This window comes from Mauremys reevesii, linkage group 3, assembly GCF_016161935.1.
Source record: "Mauremys reevesii isolate NIE-2019 linkage group 3, ASM1616193v1, whole genome shotgun sequence".
NCBI lineage: Eukaryota > Metazoa > Chordata > Testudines > Geoemydidae > Mauremys > Mauremys reevesii.
Genome location: NC_052625.1, coordinates 77,729,451 through 77,746,916, shown reverse-complemented (window position 1 = coordinate 77,746,916; position 17,466 = coordinate 77,729,451). Strand labels below are relative to the sequence as shown.

At 46.3% G+C, this 17,466-nt stretch overlaps 1 protein-coding gene across 1 annotated transcript in view; it reads left to right on the top strand.

Moving 5' to 3' along the window:
* Positions 1 to 17,466, top strand: part of GPR137B (G protein-coupled receptor 137B) — a 42,254-nt gene that overhangs the window by 23,463 nt on the left and 1,325 nt on the right. Inside the window, exons 3-6 of the mRNA XM_039532467.1 lie at positions 2,573 to 2,795; positions 9,611 to 9,760; positions 12,270 to 12,398; positions 16,113 to 16,237. Of these exons, the coding sequence (XP_039388401.1) occupies positions 2,573 to 2,795; positions 9,611 to 9,760; positions 12,270 to 12,398; positions 16,113 to 16,237 (627 nt within the window). The remainder of the gene's footprint in view (positions 1 to 2,572; positions 2,796 to 9,610; positions 9,761 to 12,269; positions 12,399 to 16,112; positions 16,238 to 17,466) is intronic.

The following is a 17,466-nucleotide window of genomic DNA, read 5'->3' as shown; positions in this document are numbered from 1 at the left end:
GATTTACAATGAAACACAGGGTGCCCTGGCATGGGAGCCCCCCAACGACAGGGGGCCCCAAGGCTGGGCAGCTGCGGGGGCAGAAGCTTGGTCCTGCCGGCTCCTGGGGCTCCTGCTGCAGGCTCTGCCCCCACCGGCAGCCAAGCTCACCCCTCCACAGCCTCCTCCCCCAAGCATGTCACCTTCCCACCCCAATCCCACCCCACGCTTTCCCCGCTGCCGAACAGCTGTTTGCCAGAGTTCAGGTTGCTCCAGGGAGGAGGGGGAGGAGCGGGGCGGCAGCACATTCAGGGGAGGAGGTGGGGGTGGGGCCTTGGGGAAGGGGGTGGAATTGGGGCAGGGCAGAGCGGGGCAGGGCCCAGCGGGGCAGGGCCCCCGCATTCTCCCTACACATACCTGGCCCTGCCGTGAGCCGCTCAGGGCAGGGGGCTGGCAGCACCCTCATGACCCCAGCCCACCCCCCCAACCGCCTGCCCTGGCTCCTGCACCCCCCTCACATCCCCACCTGCACCCCTCGCATCAAATGGGAGCTGTCCAGGTAAGCGCTCCACACCCCAACCTTCTGCCCCAACCCTGAGCCCCCTCCTGCATCCTAACTCCCTCCCAGACCCTGCCCCCCCAGCCCTGACTCCTGCACCCCCCTTCACACGCCCCTGCCACCTGCCCTCCCTGACTCCTGCACCCCCTCCACATACCCAGACCTGACTCCTGCACCCCTCTCACACACACCCAGCCCCCCAACTCTTGCAACTCCCCACACCCCCTCCCCCCCCATCTCCCTGCCCACCCTGACTCCTACATCCCTGCCTGCACCCCTCGCACCAAATGCGAGCTGCCCCAGGTAAGCACTCCACACCCCAACCCCCTGCCCTAGCCCTGAGCCCCCTCCTGCATCTAACTCCTGGCCAGACCGTGCACCTCAACCCCCAGCCTGCTCCTGCACCCTAACTGGGAGCATTCCTCCCAGACCCTACACCCCCAGACCCCGCACCCCAGTGGGTTTTTTACATTTTTTTTTATAAAGCGCTCTTATCCAAAGCGCTTTACAACAGTTAGCTAACGGTACAAACAATATTTGGAACGATCATTAAGTGGTCCGCTGAGACCCTCAGTAATTTTCAAGTGGTCTGTGGAAAAATAAGTTAGACTACAAAACAATCAAAGTACCTCACTTTATTTTCATTTACTTCCTTTTATTTATAGGAGGAGGATGAAGAAAAAAAGAATGAAAAACGGGGGTGGGGGTGATGAGAGAGAATGTTCTTTTTCTTGGTTGGGTCTCAAGGAGGGGCCCCAAAAATGAAGCTGAGCACAGGGCCCCACTAACTCTAAATTAGAGTTTAAAAAGGGCCTCCTCTATTTGACATAAAATATGACTTTAAAAAATGGATAGTGAATGCGTCTATTCATGGTACTGAGTGTGTACAACACCCAGGCCTAAAGCCCTGGCCAGGGCCAGCTCTGGCTTTTTTGCCGCCCCAAGCAAAAAAAAAAAAGGGGGGGGCGGGGCCACCGGAGCAGCAAAGCAGGGGGAAAAAAAAACAACACGGCTGGAGCGGCAAAGTGGGGAGGGGGGAGAACACGGCGCAGCTGAAGCGGCAAAGCAGGAGGGGGGAACAACACAAAAACGGCGCAGCTGGAGCAGCAAAGCGGAGGGGGTGGGGGGAGAAACAACGGTGCGGCCGGCAAAGCAGGGGAAAAACAAAGCAAAAAACCCTACAGGGCGGCCGGAGCCAGGGGACTCCCTGTGCTGCAGAGTGCGCGCCCGGTCTAATGGGGGGGGTAGCAGAGGGGGTGGGGGGAGAGAGAGAAGGGGGGTGGCCAGCGCTTCAGCGGGGTGCTCGCCTCGCGGCCCCGACCGCTGCGCCGCCTGCCAGGAGGGCTCCACTCCGGTCGGCGGGGAGGGAAGGATGCGGGCTGCCCTGCCAAGTTTGCTGCAGGGCACTCCCCTCCTCTGCGCCGCCGCCCCCTACGGGGCGGCTGGAGCAGCGGGGGGGAAAAAAAGTGGCCGTGCCGCCCTAGGTTTGGGCGGAATGCTGCCCCATAGAATCTGCCGCCCCAAGCACCAGCTTGCTCAGCTGGTGCCTGGAGATGGCCCTGGCCATGGCGTTCCACACAGCTCGACCATTCAGCCAACAATGGCTTCCTCACGCATGCTGAGTCTGGTTGAATGGTCAGAGGGGTTCCTGCGAGGTCTGATGTGCAGAGCCTAGCAAAGTAAACATGTCTGTTTAAAATAGATGTAAAGATCTGGGTATATTACATTTGTCTTATACATGCTTTTCTCCCATATGTGTTATGACTACCCCATCTTTCATGCTTTATCCCTTACAAGTAAGTATATGGCTTGAATATCCATTTATTCTGGATTTTAAAAATAGTTGTGAAATCAACATAATCATCCTCCAGGCCATGTAGAGCGTTCTGAATCAGTTTGGTGTAGCTGCTCTGTGTGTCAGCTGGGACAGCCTTGACGCAGGGACAGTACCTTCCCTTGCTCTATGTGCTGCTTCAAGCACATTGCTGACACTTGCTAAACAGTAGTTCTAAAAGCCTGTTTTTCCCTCTCCAGGTTGCCTCTCTATCTGGCTTCTCTCTTCATCAGTCTCCTCTTCCTCTTGGTGAATTTAACGTGTGCTGTGTTGGTGAGAACAGAGAATTCAGAGAGGAAAGTCATTGTCTCTGTCCGGGTGGCAATTAATGACACATTGTTTGTTCTGTGTGCCATCTCACTCTCCATCTGTCTGTATAAGATTTCCAAGATGTCTTTAGCCAACATTTACTTGGAATCCAAGGTAAAGTACATTTTAGAGATCATTTAAATCTTACTGAAGTATATTTTCAGTCAAAGGAGACAATTTAATGGGACAAGACTCAGGTTTAAAAAATTATTTAGACTCTAAGGTGCCCCAACTGCTCCTTGTTGTTTTTGCTGAAACAGATTAACATGGCTACCACTCTGAAATCTTTAGACTCTGTAACAATAGATATTAATTCCAGGAATTTCAACTTAGCCTTTCATCCTTCTAAAACAGATCAGTTGAATACCATGTAGTTTACCAAGATGCTTTCTGCTCTGCATGGTTACTAATGATGCCATAGCACTTTAAATAAGAGTAGGAGTTTGCATAAGTTGTCATTGGCCAGAATTTATTACATACCTCAGCTGTGTTTCAGTTAGCTGCTGTCCTCCACCTCAAACACAGTTACATTTCAGTGCTGCTACAAGTAGATAGTTGAAGAGCAGCTTTGGGCTCCCTCAGTCTGTCAATTTACTTTAAATCTTTAAGGGAGCAGCATGTCCATGAAAATAAGCAGTAACACAAAATATGAACTGTCTTTCATGAATGGTGCATGTCCTTCTGTCAATGACTAAGGCTGTATTTAAAAATACTTCAGCTTTATGAAAATGGTCCAGTAGAAAAGGAGATTCACTTAAGATCCTGCAGCAGGTATTCTTTAAGGATATAGTCTGTTACGTTGACAAGTTTGGGATATGTTAAGTAGACAAATGGGCAGACTCATAGTTAGTGTGATGCTATTGAAGCCTTTACATATTTGGCACAAAGTCAATAGAGGCTATTCTGTAAGGTTCATAAATAGTAAAGGAGGGCTTTATTTTCTCCAAGATCCCTTGACTTTCTGACTTGCGCTAGGAGTTTAAGTCTAGCAGTAAGTGACTAGAGTTTAATGAAAATATATTATCCTTCTCATCATGATGACGTTGCCAATACTGTAAATTTCAATTGCTGTGAAGAAAATCTTATAAAATTCTTCCCTGCTGGTTGGCTATCTAATTACTTTTCCTACTTAGTCAATCTGGACATAGCATACAACAACTGAAAGCCCATGACTGATTGGTAGATTTCAAACTGCAGCTTTATGCTTTTCAGATTTTTCATTTGCTGACCAAACTGGCATGATCAGTGGATTTGATTTACTATAAAGGAAGTTTATCCACTTCATGCAAATCATTGAAGCATGAGCTTTTATAATAGAGAGGTGTTTACCAAGTAGAGGCTGGGATAGATTCCTTCATTCATTTCCTCCTCCCACTGGAAATCCAATCTGTTTTACCTGAGCAAAGAACAACAACTCTGAAATTAGTGCTGAGGCGATGGAAACATACAACATGCACACCAACAGCTGAACCTAGAAGTATGAATAACCGCTAACTTATTGACTCCTATTGAACTGAAATGGGAGTTTTGCTTGTGTAATTATTGTAGGATTTCATTACATGTGTTTAGTTTACAGCTCTGAAAACTGGAGATTGTAGCCAAGTGATTTTTAGCTTGAACTGCTAATGTTGTTCTGAAATTCTTAGTAAAAATCCATCCCATGTGGTTATATAAAATTGGAATGGTAGTAGGGTTACTAACTTTCTAATCACACAAAAGGGAACACCCTTGCCTTGCGCCCTTCCCCGAGGCTGTTCCCCTGCCCCTCCCTTCTCTGAGGCCCCACCCCCACTCACTCCATCGGCCCTCCCTCTGTTGCTCACTCTCCCCCACCCTCACTCGCTCACTTTCACCCATCTGAGGCAGAGGGTTGGGAGGGGGTGAGGGCTCCAGCTGGGGGTGCGGGCTCTGGGATGGGGCCAGGGATGAGGGGTTTGGGGTGCAAGAGGGGGCTCTGGGATGGGGGGTGGGGCCAAGGGGTTTGGAGTGTGGGAAGGGCTCTGGGCTGGGGCAGGGGGTTGAGGTGTGGAAGGGGATAAAGGCTCTGGGCTGGGGCTGTGGGCTGTGGCATGGGGCCAAAAATGAGGGGTTCAGGGTGTGGGAGGGGCTATGAGCTGGGGCAAGGGGTTGGGGGTGTGGGGGGGGGTGTTGGGGCATGGGGTTTCATGAGAGAATTTGCATGTGGGAGGGGGTTTGGGGTGTAGGCTCCAGGTGGCACTTAACTCAGGTGGCTCCCGGGAAGCAGCTGCAATATCCAGCTCCTAGGCGCAGGGGTGGCCAGGGGCTCTGCATACAGCCCACACCCACCACCCCTGCGCTCCCGTTTTCATGGTTCCCGGACAATGGGGGCTGCGGAGCTGGAACTTGGGGTGGGGGCAGCACGCAAAGCCTCCATGGCCACCCCTATGTCGAGGAGCCGAGGGACATGTCTCCCACAGTATTCTTGCCAGCAAGTTAAAGAGGCATGGGCTGGATGAATGGACTCTAAGATGGATAGAAAGCTGGCTAGATCGTTGGGCTCAATGGGTAGTGATCAATGGCTCCATGTCTAGTTGCAACCAGTAGCAAGCAGAGTGCTTCAAGGGTCGGTCCTGGGACCGGTTTTTTTTCAATATTTTTATTAATGATCTGGAGGATGGGGTGGACTACACCCTCAGAAAATTTGCAGATGACACTAAACTGGGAGAAGTGGTAGATATGCTGGAGGGTAGGGATAGGATACAGAGAGACCTAGACAAATTAGAGGATTGGGCCAAAAGAAATCTGATGAGGTTCAACAAGGACAAGTGCAGAGTCCTGCACTTAGGAAGGAAGAATCCCATGCATTGCTACAGACTAGGGACTGAGTGGCTAGGCAGCAGTTCTGCAGAAAAGGACCTAGGAGTTACAGTGGACGAGAAGCTGGATATGAGTCAACAGTGTGCCCTTGTTGCCAAGAAGGCTAATGGCATTTTGGGCTGTATAAGTAGGGGCATTGCCAGCAGATCGAGGGACATGATCATTCCCCTCTATTCGGCATTGGTGAGGCCTCATCTGGAGTACTGTCCCCACTTTTGGGCCCCAAACTACAAGAAGGATGTGGAAAAATTGGAGAGAGTCCAGCGGAGAGCGTCAAAAATGATTAGGGGGCTGGAGCACATGACTTATGAGGAGAGGCTGAGGGAACTGGTATTATTTAGTCTGCAGAAGAGAAGAATGAGGGGGGATTTGGTAGCTGCTTCAACTACCTGAAAGGGGGTTCCAAAGAGGATGGATCTAGACTGTTCTCAGTGGTAGAAGATGACAGAACAAGGAGTAATGGTCTCAAGTTGCAGAGGGGGAGGTTTAGGTTGGATATTAGGAAAAACTTTTTCACTAGGAGGGGGTGAAGCACTGGAATGGGTTACCTAGGGAGGTGGTGGAATCTTCTTCCTTAGAGGTTTTAAGGTCAGGCTTGACAAAGCCCTGGCTGGGATGATTTAGTTGGGGATTGGTTCTGCTTTGAGCAGGGGGTTGGAGAAGATGACCTCCTGAGGTCCCTTCCAACCCTATGATTCTATGCTTCTGGGGAGCCTTGCAGAGCCATGGAGGGAGCCTGCCAGCCCTGCACCAACCAGACTTTTAATGGCCTGGCAGTGGTGCTGACCAGAGACGCTAGGGTCCCTTTTCGACTGGGTTTACTGGTAAAAAACCAGACACCTGGGAACCCTAAATGGCAGAAATGCCCACCTTGTTGTATTTGGCACCCTTCCATTTGACCCTCACATCTGCTAGCTCCCTCTGTTCAAATATCACCCCTTGCTAAAGTGCACAGCGGTGAATTCTGCATAGTCACAGAGCCTCAGGAAGTGGAACTCTTTTAGTTCTACTGTGCAAAGTTGGGGCAGGAGTGGGAGGGCCAGATATGGGGTACACAGCACTCGCATAGGTAGAGCTCCATTATTTGGAGGTTCCTTGCATGGCGCAAGCACAGAGGGCATGAGTCTTGCCACTTCAGGTATCCTCAGCCCTCTGAAGAGGGCATATAAACCTATTGCAGCAAATAGGGTTAAGCCACATTTGTGGCCTCTGAGGAAGGAGTCCCCTTCGCTTACTCGCCCTGTGTATCTTCCCAGCACCCAGCTACTTAGGTTGGATACTGCTCTGAGGATTTAGCCCCTCGTGCTATTTTATTTGTTGAGCTAGAACCGATCAAAGCTACACCATATTTAAATATTATACTGCACTTGCCTTCCCTTTGTATTCTGGCAAAAACAGCACTGAAAAACGCCAGCTGCTTTCTTCTGTCTTGTGGTGGCTGAAGTGTGGAGAACTGAGCTGTGATGTCTGAGTCAGCAGCTTCTGTCAGCTTCCTCCTCTGTTTCCATAACAGCATAGCTGATTCTCCAACACAGAGTGCGAATAGAGAAGTGCGTAACAACTGTTTCCTCTTTACAGCATTTCCTGTCGTTTGCAATGGTCTCACCACAGCTTTCACTGCTACATACTGTATTTCTGGTTTCAATTCCCTCATAAAGATCTGAGTCTCTGAACTCAGCACAAATGTCACTGCAAGCGAGGCCTGCCACCAAATTATGCTCCTGTTGACGGGCACTTCTGGCAGTATTTGAAGCATGCACTCACATCCAGGACATCAAGCAGGCTGAGTAGTACCAGGACACAGTGTATCAGATGAATCAGTGTCTTGAGTAGTTTTGCTGAGAAGGATGTGCTAGCTAGTTTTTCATAAATGGTGATATAATTCCCAAATGTAGGGGCTGTATCAGGTTTCTTGTATTGGTAGGAAAAAAATACTGCTTGTGAAGGGGGATGATCAATGTTGGCATAACTATATTCTCTCTCAAGGACAATTTTTAACTCTGCTGTTGGCCAACTTCATATACAGCATATTGAACGAGCTCAGATTTTACACCACTATGAGGAAAAAAACAGCTAAAGCCTTCCTTTCTCCACTCATTCCTCCCACCTTTCCCTCCATCCCAACTGCTCATGGTCTGCTTGCAGCAAAGAGGAAGGTGCAGACAGGACAGTGAGTCTAGTGAGTGCTATGATATAACTCCCCCTCCCCACCCCAAATCAGCCAGGCAGGCCACTGCTTGAGAAGACTCTACTGCTCAGAGTACCAGGGGAAACTCCGAAGCAGAGAGCACCCTCAGACCGTCAAGAGTTAGAAACACAAATTCCACGAGTCTCACAGAAGGCAGAAAAAAGTCAATACTGCATTGACGTGACATTTATAAAAGTGTAACGTCAGCGCAACAAGGCAACGGAATGTGGCATCTCAAAGGAAAACACTCCCACAATGTAATAATTCTCTGTACTTTCCACGCAAAGAGCCTCTTCTTACAGATGAACAAACTGAAGCATTGAGAGATTAAATGAGTTGCCTGAGGCCTGGCAGTTTGTAAGTGGTGGAGTTGGGACTAGCAGCCAGGTCACCTGAGTTGCAGGCCCCTGCTCTAGCCACTATACCATGCTGCATTCCTGTGTACAAAGAAAACAGTGCATCCTTGTACAGCTGGTCACAGTTATTTGTGGTCTCATGAAGCCATGCCCCTTCCATTTTGCCACAACTGTACAGCTGAAAAGGCCTCCATAGAAATGTAGAGGAAGAAATATTTTATGTGAAGGTTTGGAGACCATTAAAACCTGGTGAAATGACATGACATAATACATCCTCATTGTTCTAGGCCTTTGATCCCACTCCTGCTCACCTTTAGACTTTGTAACCCAAGCTAGAAATCTTGGAGTTATGCTTCTGCATGGGTGGGCCCTCCTATCCCTCACACTATTCTAAAAGGGCCCATGATAAGGTGGGACACTCCCAGCTCTGTCAGGCTCTGGAGCCCATTTATGGTACTACATGCCTCCATTGAGGGAGGGAGAGGGAGCCATGTGAGATGGAAACAAGGGTTTTCCCTTCCCCGCAGGGGCTGAAAGCATTACCTCTGCTGACCCAGAGCTTAGAACCCAAACTTTGTTCTCTCCCATTTGATTGTATAAAAGGCTGCCACCAGGCCAGCCCCACAGAGTCCTCCTTGAGCCTCTTCCACTCCATCTATTCTCTTGTCTGTATATGTGCCTGTCTCCAGGACAGAACTAACAGTGATCTTTAGCCTAGTCCTGTCTGTGCCCCGAGATTTATACATCCTTAATCAGATCTTGTCTCAGCACTTGTGATGCCTACTGTTATGGTCTCTCTCTCAATCCCTCCCCTCTGAATTTCTGCTGCAACCAGGCTACTCTCAATCCTGCATGTGGATCACACCATTCCCCTACAAACTCTATCCATTTCCAAGTCCAACTGAAGAGAGCTCTATCTTCCAAAACACTGCAGGGCCCCATTCCAATCTACATTCCTGACCTCAAATTCACTTACTGTTCCGTACACTCATCCTACTCCTCTAGTCTTGCTCAATGAGACTCTCCTGTTGATACCAAATTATAAACTGGGCAAATCTGCAGTGTAGGATGTGAATTCCTGTGTGCAATGTGTTTACCAATAACTGTTACCAGCTGTTCTGTACTTACTCTTGGGGCTAATATGGGTAGCATGTAGCTGTAAAATGCACAACGTTGCATCATAGTATCAGTGAAAGATCTGATATAGGAAGTTCTCATTCTGGTGTGGTGTTGGAGGTTGTATTTTTGCATGAGGATGGAGTGGCTGATCTATCCAATAGGTTTTATTCCCCATGTACAACTCTTTTGATCTTATTTTAGGTACTTTCAGACTAGCACTTCCTGCAATATTAGAGTCACTGAACAGTAGCTGACCATGCTAAGAACTGGAACCGCCACTCTCACCTGGAAAAAGATTCCCAGATTTAAAAAAATTAAATTATATCCCAGATTATACACAGTAAAGCAGAGCTCACCAAGCCCATGCAAACAGTGTTCTTGCCATTATCAGACATAAGTACTAAAATATGTTTAACTCTCTCTTCTAGGGTTCATCTGTGTGTCAGGTGACAACTATAGGCGTGACCGTTATACTACTATATACCTCAAGAGCCTGTTACAACTTATTCATCTTATCATTTTCGCAAACCAACAAAGTCAATTCTTTTGATTATGACTGGTACAATGTATCAGATCAGGCAAGTATGATGTTTACTACTAACAAGGAAAACTGATCCTGTATTCTCAGAATTGACAATAAACAAGAATATAATAAAATCCTTTGGATTTTTTTAAATTAAAAAAAAGCACCAAGTTTGTTCTGCTCCAAGAATATGATCTTTTCAACAATAAAATGGTTAGGGAAAAATAATTCAGTCAGAAGAAAAAAGCAGCCACAAAACCAACAATATAAAAAACTTACCTTCTGGTTATTGCACTTTATTTACATTTATTTTTAAGATTTAGAAAGGCAACTCCCCTCTGTTAAAAACAGGTGTATGGGATTTGTTTTATTTTTTACCTTTGCTGAAAGAACTGTACTGAATGGTTTGAATCATATTTGGGTGCAGTGGAGACAAGTATGTGACTCCATTTACAGTTTAAACACATGGGCAAATCCTGGCTCCTCTGAAGTCAATGTCAAAACTCCATTGACTTCAGTGGGGCCGGCATCCCCCCATAAAAAAAGAAGTGTTTTTCCTGCTCTATCAATAAAAGTGAGAATAGATGCGTGTTCCCTTCACATAGCACCAGTTTTAACATATGATGATCGGTCAAGTTTTAATTAAACCAAAATGACAGCTAAGACTGAATGGTGGGGTTTTCAAATGGTGGTTCACTCAGTTCCTGTTGAATTTCAATGGGAGTTGAATGCCTCACTCCCTTAGGTTCTTTTGAAAATCCCAGCCTTTGACCTTAGATGTTTACATCATTTAAAAGTAAACAGGATACTGTTCAGGTCCCAGTACATGGGCGTTGGCTTAAAATCAGGGGAGTGCAATGAAATGGGAGGTGCCGTATCCTACCTACATTCCTGGTCCATGTGCTTCCCCTAACCTGCCACGAGGTTTCATGGGACGTGGCAGCCTGTGATGCCTCTCTTACATAAAGGCCTAATTAATTCTGAATTTAGCAAAATAGGCAATGCAATGCCGGGTACCTTCATTTTTGGGTGCCCATGTCTACACAACATTTTGGAGCCACTGGGAGTGAGCCTCCTAACCCTGGTCAACAGACTCAGGCTAGTGGGGCTTGGACTGAACTCAAACGTTTGTAATTTGTTTGTTTCTCAAAGCTTGAAAGAGTTTAGAAAGCTAGTATCTTATTTTCTCACTTTCTTGACAGTCTAAGAGCCTTGCAGGCAGTCACAAGGACTTAATTATTCTCTGTAGCTTTTGGGTAGGAGAGAAAAATACCCTAAGGAGGAGGATGATCATTTAAAAAGGAGGAGGGAAAAGGTATTGTACAAAATAAAATAGAATTTTGCATCTTTCCAAAGGGGCTTTAATCATTACGAATTTGTAGCCAGGTTAATCTGCTGCTTTACTTTTATATGCAGCTACTGGATGTTCCATAAGATTCCCTAATGTTTACATACATTTAGAGTCATAGAGTCCCAGACTTTAAGGTCAGAAGGGACCATTATGATCATCTAGTCTGACCTCCTGCACAACGCAGGCCACAGAATCTCACCCACTCACTCCTGTATCAAGCCCCTAACCTATGTCTGAGCTACTGAAGTCCTCAAATCATGGTTTAAAGACTTCAAGGTGCAGAGAATCCTCCAGCAAGTGACCCATACCCCACGCTGCAGAGGAAGGCGAAAAACCCCCAGGGCCTCTGCCAATTTGCCCTGGAGGAAAATTCCTTCCCAACCCCAAATATGGCGATCAGCTAAACCCTGAGCATGTGGTCAAGACTCACCAGCCAGACACCAAGGAAAGAATTCTCTGTAGTAACTCAGATCCCACCCCATCTAACATCCTATCAGAGGCCATTGGGCATATTTGCTGCTAATAGTCAAAGATCAATTAATTGCCCAAATTAGGCTATGTCATCATCCCATCCCTTCCAGAAACTTATCAAGCTTAGTTTTGAAGACAGATATGTATTTTGCCCCCACTGCTCCCCTTGGAAGGCTGTTCCAGAACTTCACTCCTCAGATGGTTAGAAACCTTCGTCTAATTTCAAGTCTAAACTTCCTGATGGCCAGTTTATATCCATTTGTTCTCGTGTCCACATTGGTACTGAGCTTAAATAATTCCTCTCCCTCCCTGGTATTTATCCCTCTGATATATTTATAGAGAACAATCATATCTCCCCTCAGCCTTCTTTTGCTTAGGCTAAACAAGCCAAGCTCTTTGAGTCTCCTTTCATAAGATAGGTTTTCCATTCTTCGGATCATTCTAGTAGCCCTTCTCTATACCTGTTCCAGTTTGAATTGCACCAGAACTGCACACAATATTCCAGATGAGGTCTCACCAATGCCTTGTATAATGGTACTAACACCTCCCTATCTCTGCTGGAAATACCTCGCCTGAAGCATCCCAAGATGCATTAGCTTTTTTCACAGTCATATCACACTGGCGACTCATAGTCATCCTGTGATCATTCTTTCCCCCTAAGAAAGCTGATTTTTGTTTCTTATACGTTTTAAAACAAACTCACTTTCTCATTTTTGAACATGCTCCTCTGACTTTTCAACAGGCAGATCTGAAATGTCAGCTGGGAGATGCTGGGTACGTCGTATTTGGAGTGATCCTCTTTATCTGGGAGCTGCTGCCCACTTCCTTAGTTGTGTACTTCTTCCGTGTTCGAAACCCTACAAAAGATCTAGTAAGTAAAACCTTTTCCAGGCACAACCTTCACATAATCTTCAGAGCTCAATTTACTGAATTTTTACTTCTTATTTTCAAACTGGTCTCAGTAAAAATAAAATACTCTTGATCATCAGGCTGGGGTGGAGAGGAATTGATATGGAGCCTAGAGCAGACATGTATAAGGCAGCAGGTCTGGTAGCTTCCCCAACCAGGTTATTACTGTAAAAAAGTTACCTGGCACTTGAGTTTGATAATGGGGTACAGTGTCTTTCATTTTTAGGGCACTGATTCAAAGCCAGCTGCAAGTTATCATCTGATAGCTGCTCAGTGGCACATATGAAATGGGTTTGATGGTCCTAGCCCAATTCTCCTTGAAGTTTCCATATCGCAAAAACCAGCACCACAATTGGCACTAGCTGAAATCTTTGTTAGCAGTTTCAGCGGAGTGGTGAGGCCAAGGTTTGAAAGCTAAACATACGTTGGATTTAAGTAGGCAGAGAAACCAAAGTATCTTCTCATAGCAGCAGGCAATCCCTTCAGATTAATATGGGGGACACTGACAAATGTGTGGGAAAGTTTGCACTGCCGTTAGCTGTATAATGCCTGTCCTACAGAAGAACAAAGGGCTTAATCCCCCAAGGATGGTAGGAGTGCTAACGTCATAATGACAAAGCCAAGAGTAACAAGAGAGTAGCAGATCTCCGTGAAAAAGCCTTTTAACTGTTAAACTGCCATCACTTGAACTACCATAGGAAACCCAGCCATTTAGTTCTAGCCCTGTTCATTATACCAAACAAGACTTTTAAAAATCCTGGACCCTTCACTGCCTAGGAATTAGCCCCATATAACTGTGAAGAAAAGAAACCAAAATTTTAAAAGCACAGACTAGGATTTTCTTTTTACTGTTACGTTATAGCAAGTTCATTTTTTAAAAACATTTGAGTTTAGCAGTACTGCTCCTGCTAGTGAATTTAGGACTGTATGAAAAGGATTCACAAAAATCAATCAGAACAAAGGGAAATGTTCAGATACTAGAAGACAATCTATCCTTACCTTGCAAAAAACTAGCCATTAGTGTCTGATACTGCAAATCTTTACTCATATGATAGTCCCACTGAAGTTAAACAAGACAACAACTATGGACTATATTCTTCTGCTAAATGTTAGTGGAAGAACAAGTTCTAACACTACACCTTTGCATCTTGTCTAGACAAGACCCTAGGACTTTAGAAGTTTGGTGGGGTAGATTTAGGAGGAGCAAGCTAGTCCTAATTTAAATAGAGAACGCTGTAACATCCCTCATTTTATGGGTACCTTTTACAGGGGATATTTTCTTTACCTAACATTGCTGTTAAATGTGTCTGATCAAATACTACGGTTTTCATAGATTCAGAAATTCAAAGATTTCAAGGCCAGAAAGGACGATTGTGATCATTTAGTCCAGTGGGTTCTCAAGCTTTTGTACTGGTGACCCCTTTCACACCACAAGCCTCTGAGTGCGACCCCCCCTTATAAATTAAAAACACTTAAAAAATATTTAGCACTATTCTAAATGCTGGAGGTTTGGGATGGAGGCTGACAGCTCACAACCCCTGGCCCTGAGGGGTACCGACCCCCAGTTTGAGAACCACTGATCTAGTCTGACCTCCTTAACACGGGGCACAGAACTTTCCCAAAATAACGACTTTTATACTAGAATTTTTTTAAAATAACCAGTCTTGGTTTTAAAATTGCCAGTGACAGAGAATCCCCCACAACCCTTGGTGAATTGTTCCAATGGTTAATTTCCCTCACTATTTAAAAATGTATGCCTTATTTTTATGTTTGTAGAAAAATAACAAATAGGTTTATGCGTATCTATGTCACAGAGAGAGGAAAACTGAAAATGTTAAATAAACAACCCCACTACAGTTAAACCCACAACTTTCAGTACAAAAAAAATCAACAAAAGCCCAAGCCCTAGATTCTTTAGCAAAGCCACACTATGAATTTTCATGCAAATTTGCCACAAGATGGAGTCCATGAGTCACAGGAGAGTATTGTAATATAAATACTTGTTAATAGTTGCAGAACTACCAAGTACTTATTAATACTTCGGGAAGGATGGCCAAGAAAAGAAGATTATATATGAAGCATTACTATTAAAACAAACTGCATCCACTAGTCCAAAAAATATCTAGAAACAACAGAAATTTAGTGAAAATCCCACATTTGGCTCCGCTTTCCTTATTTATAAATGGTGATCGCTTAAATAGAAAACTTTGGGAAAGTGTTGAGTTGGTTGCATATTTCTCTCCAAAATTAAAAACTAGAAACTGCTTAGCTCTATTCAAAAATAAAGTTTTGGTTCCTGGAATTGTTAAGGCAATACTCTTGTTTTGCCATCTTTGGTAGTTTGTTTTTGCCTGTAGAGCATAACTGAGTGCTCTTATTCTAACATTGCTAGAGTCTCAAGCAAGTGAACAGGGGGAAAAAATCCACGTGTTTTTACTGCTTGGGTTTTGGATTGTTGTTTCTTTAATACAAAAGGAAAAAAGACTGTAAGTAGTTTTATGCCAAAGAACAATGCAGGATCAACCCTTTTTCTTTCTCTGGGCCAAGAATAAAAATATTGCCCCAGCATATCCAAAGAGCATGGGGGGGGAGGAAACAGGGAACCCTCTGATATTGGCGCTGAATGGAAGAGAAAAAAAAATCAAGTGCGTATGGGAATGCGTAGGACAGTGTCTTGAATCTGAGCCACATTGTGGGCCAGACTGAAAAAACACTAGTTAAACTAAAATGAAAATGGTTTGGGGTTTTATTTTTTGTAAATGGAAAAATTATGTGTAGGCCCCTTCACTCAATGGATGTTTCCCCCTGGATTGGCCCAGTGGATAAGTACATCACTGCTGAGAGACATAATAGCATCCTATTCCCATCCTTTAATCGGGTCGTTTCATAGGGACAGATTGGCCAGTTTCCCTGGGTTGAGGGGAAGCTGGGAGGGGATGCAGTGCCAGTAAAGGTAGGAGAGTGAATTTCAGGACATTGGGAGGTTGAACTAGAGGTCATTTGCCCAGTGGCTACAGCTCTCCATCCCCTCTCCTGGGAATTCCTCACTTCCCCAACCTCATCATCCTACTGTAGGCCCCTTCCTCTGTCTGCCAGTTCCAGGCTGCTCTCTCTGAGGGGAGCAAGTGGGCGGTGTTATTGGGAGGGAAGGGTGGGGTGGAGAGGAATTGATATAGAGCCTAGAGCAGACATGTATGAGGCAGCAGGTCCAGTAGCATGAGCACTTCTACTCATTGGAAGTGGGGGGTTGTTAGGTTTAACGCAGGGGTTCTCAAACTGGGGGGTCATGAGGTTATTACATGGGGGGGGTCACGAGTTGTCAGCCTCTATCCAAAACCCCGCTTTGCCTCCAGCATTTATAATGGTGTTAAATAGATTTTAAAGTGGTTTTAATTTATAAGGGGCGGGGGTCGCACTCAGAGACTTGCTATGTGAAAGGGGGCCCCAGTACAAAACTTTGAGAACCACTGGTTTAACGGGAGGAAATGGAGAAAGCAGAACAGGAGGCAAGAGCAAGGGAAAAAAATAGTTTAGCAGACTCCTGCCATAGCTCTTGGCTGGGAGCCTTTGGCAAGAAGTCTCCTCAGGGGTATTCTTTAGAAAATGAACAGGTGGCATCTCTGACACTCAGACACAAATTGGTGTAACTTTCACTGATGTCTGGTTTCCCCCCTAGACAAATCCAGGAATGGTACCAAGCCATGGATTCAGTCCACGATCCTATTTCTTTGACAACCCTCGGCGATATGACAGTGACGATGATCTGGCCTGGAACATTTCACCGCAAGGCATACAGGGCAGGTGAGGTATTGGGATGGTTATAGGAGGAAGTGATCAGTGAGGAACGATAAAATGTTCTACGTATTTTATCATGATTTTTGACCAAATTCAGACAATACTTACGGGTAGAGAAAAAAAAATCTATTAGAAAGGAGAGTTCAGCAGGAGGATGTAATAGGGAACAGACATGCATGTATGAGAGAGTATAAACCTGGGAGGCAAGGCATTAACGATGGCAGCACATGAACATTACAAGGACAACAGAATGAAGATAGTTAAGAGTATCTTAAATTAACAGCTATAACAGAGGGTGCTGGCCCTTTAAAGGCCAAGCCCAGATCAGTAGTTTCAGTTTTGAGTCCAGTCCTTTAAGGACAGAAGTTCTCAAATTCATAGCTCGAGAGCAAGACATGCTAGGAGAGGAAATGGTATAAAGGCAAACTCCTTTTCCACGGGCAGCGCATGGAAGCTTCTCTGTCGCCTGGACTGTGGCCTCATCCCCCTGCTCTGCCTCAAGGTCCTGCCCCCACTCGGCCTCCTCCCTCAAGGCCCTCCTGCCCAATGAGTTGCTGCACCCTGCCCCAGACTCCCACCACCTGCCAAGTCCCTCCTCTCCCCAAGGTCCCCACTGTTTGCACTCTCTGGTCCTCCCCCAAGCTGAGTGCTCCCCCCACCCATTGTAGAACTTTAGCAAGTACAAAAACTGTGGGGGGCGGGGGGGAGAAGAGAGGAAGCATTCACTGCCTACAGGTACCCCTAATTGCCACCTGCTGCTTACCAGGAACACTCCAAAGGGTTCTGGGCCAGGTGTAAGTGGCAGGGGGATCCTGGCAATTGCAATCAGTATTGCTCAGCAGCCACCCAGCTTAGCACCGGCTTTGAGAACAGTATGGTGGTGCCTGCCACACACTGAGTGATCCAGGCCTGCAGCAGCTTGGAAGGGAGGGAAGGTCACACCCACTGACTGCACAGAGCATAAGGCTAGCCTGGCGTCTTGTCTTGTGTAGCCCTCCCATGGAGGGACTCAGCAAGCATCTCAGAGGAGAGGCAGAGCAGGGACCGGAAGAGGTGGAGCATGGGCAGGGTCATGGGGCGGAAAAATGGGAGGAGGCCTCAGGGTGGAGCGCAGGGGCTACCCCACCTATGCCCTTTTCCTAGTGTGGGGAGAAACCTAAAGGGAGCAAGAGCTGCTTGTGGACCTCTCCACTGAGGAGACCTGGAAAAGAGAGGGACTGCGGTGAAGACTCTCT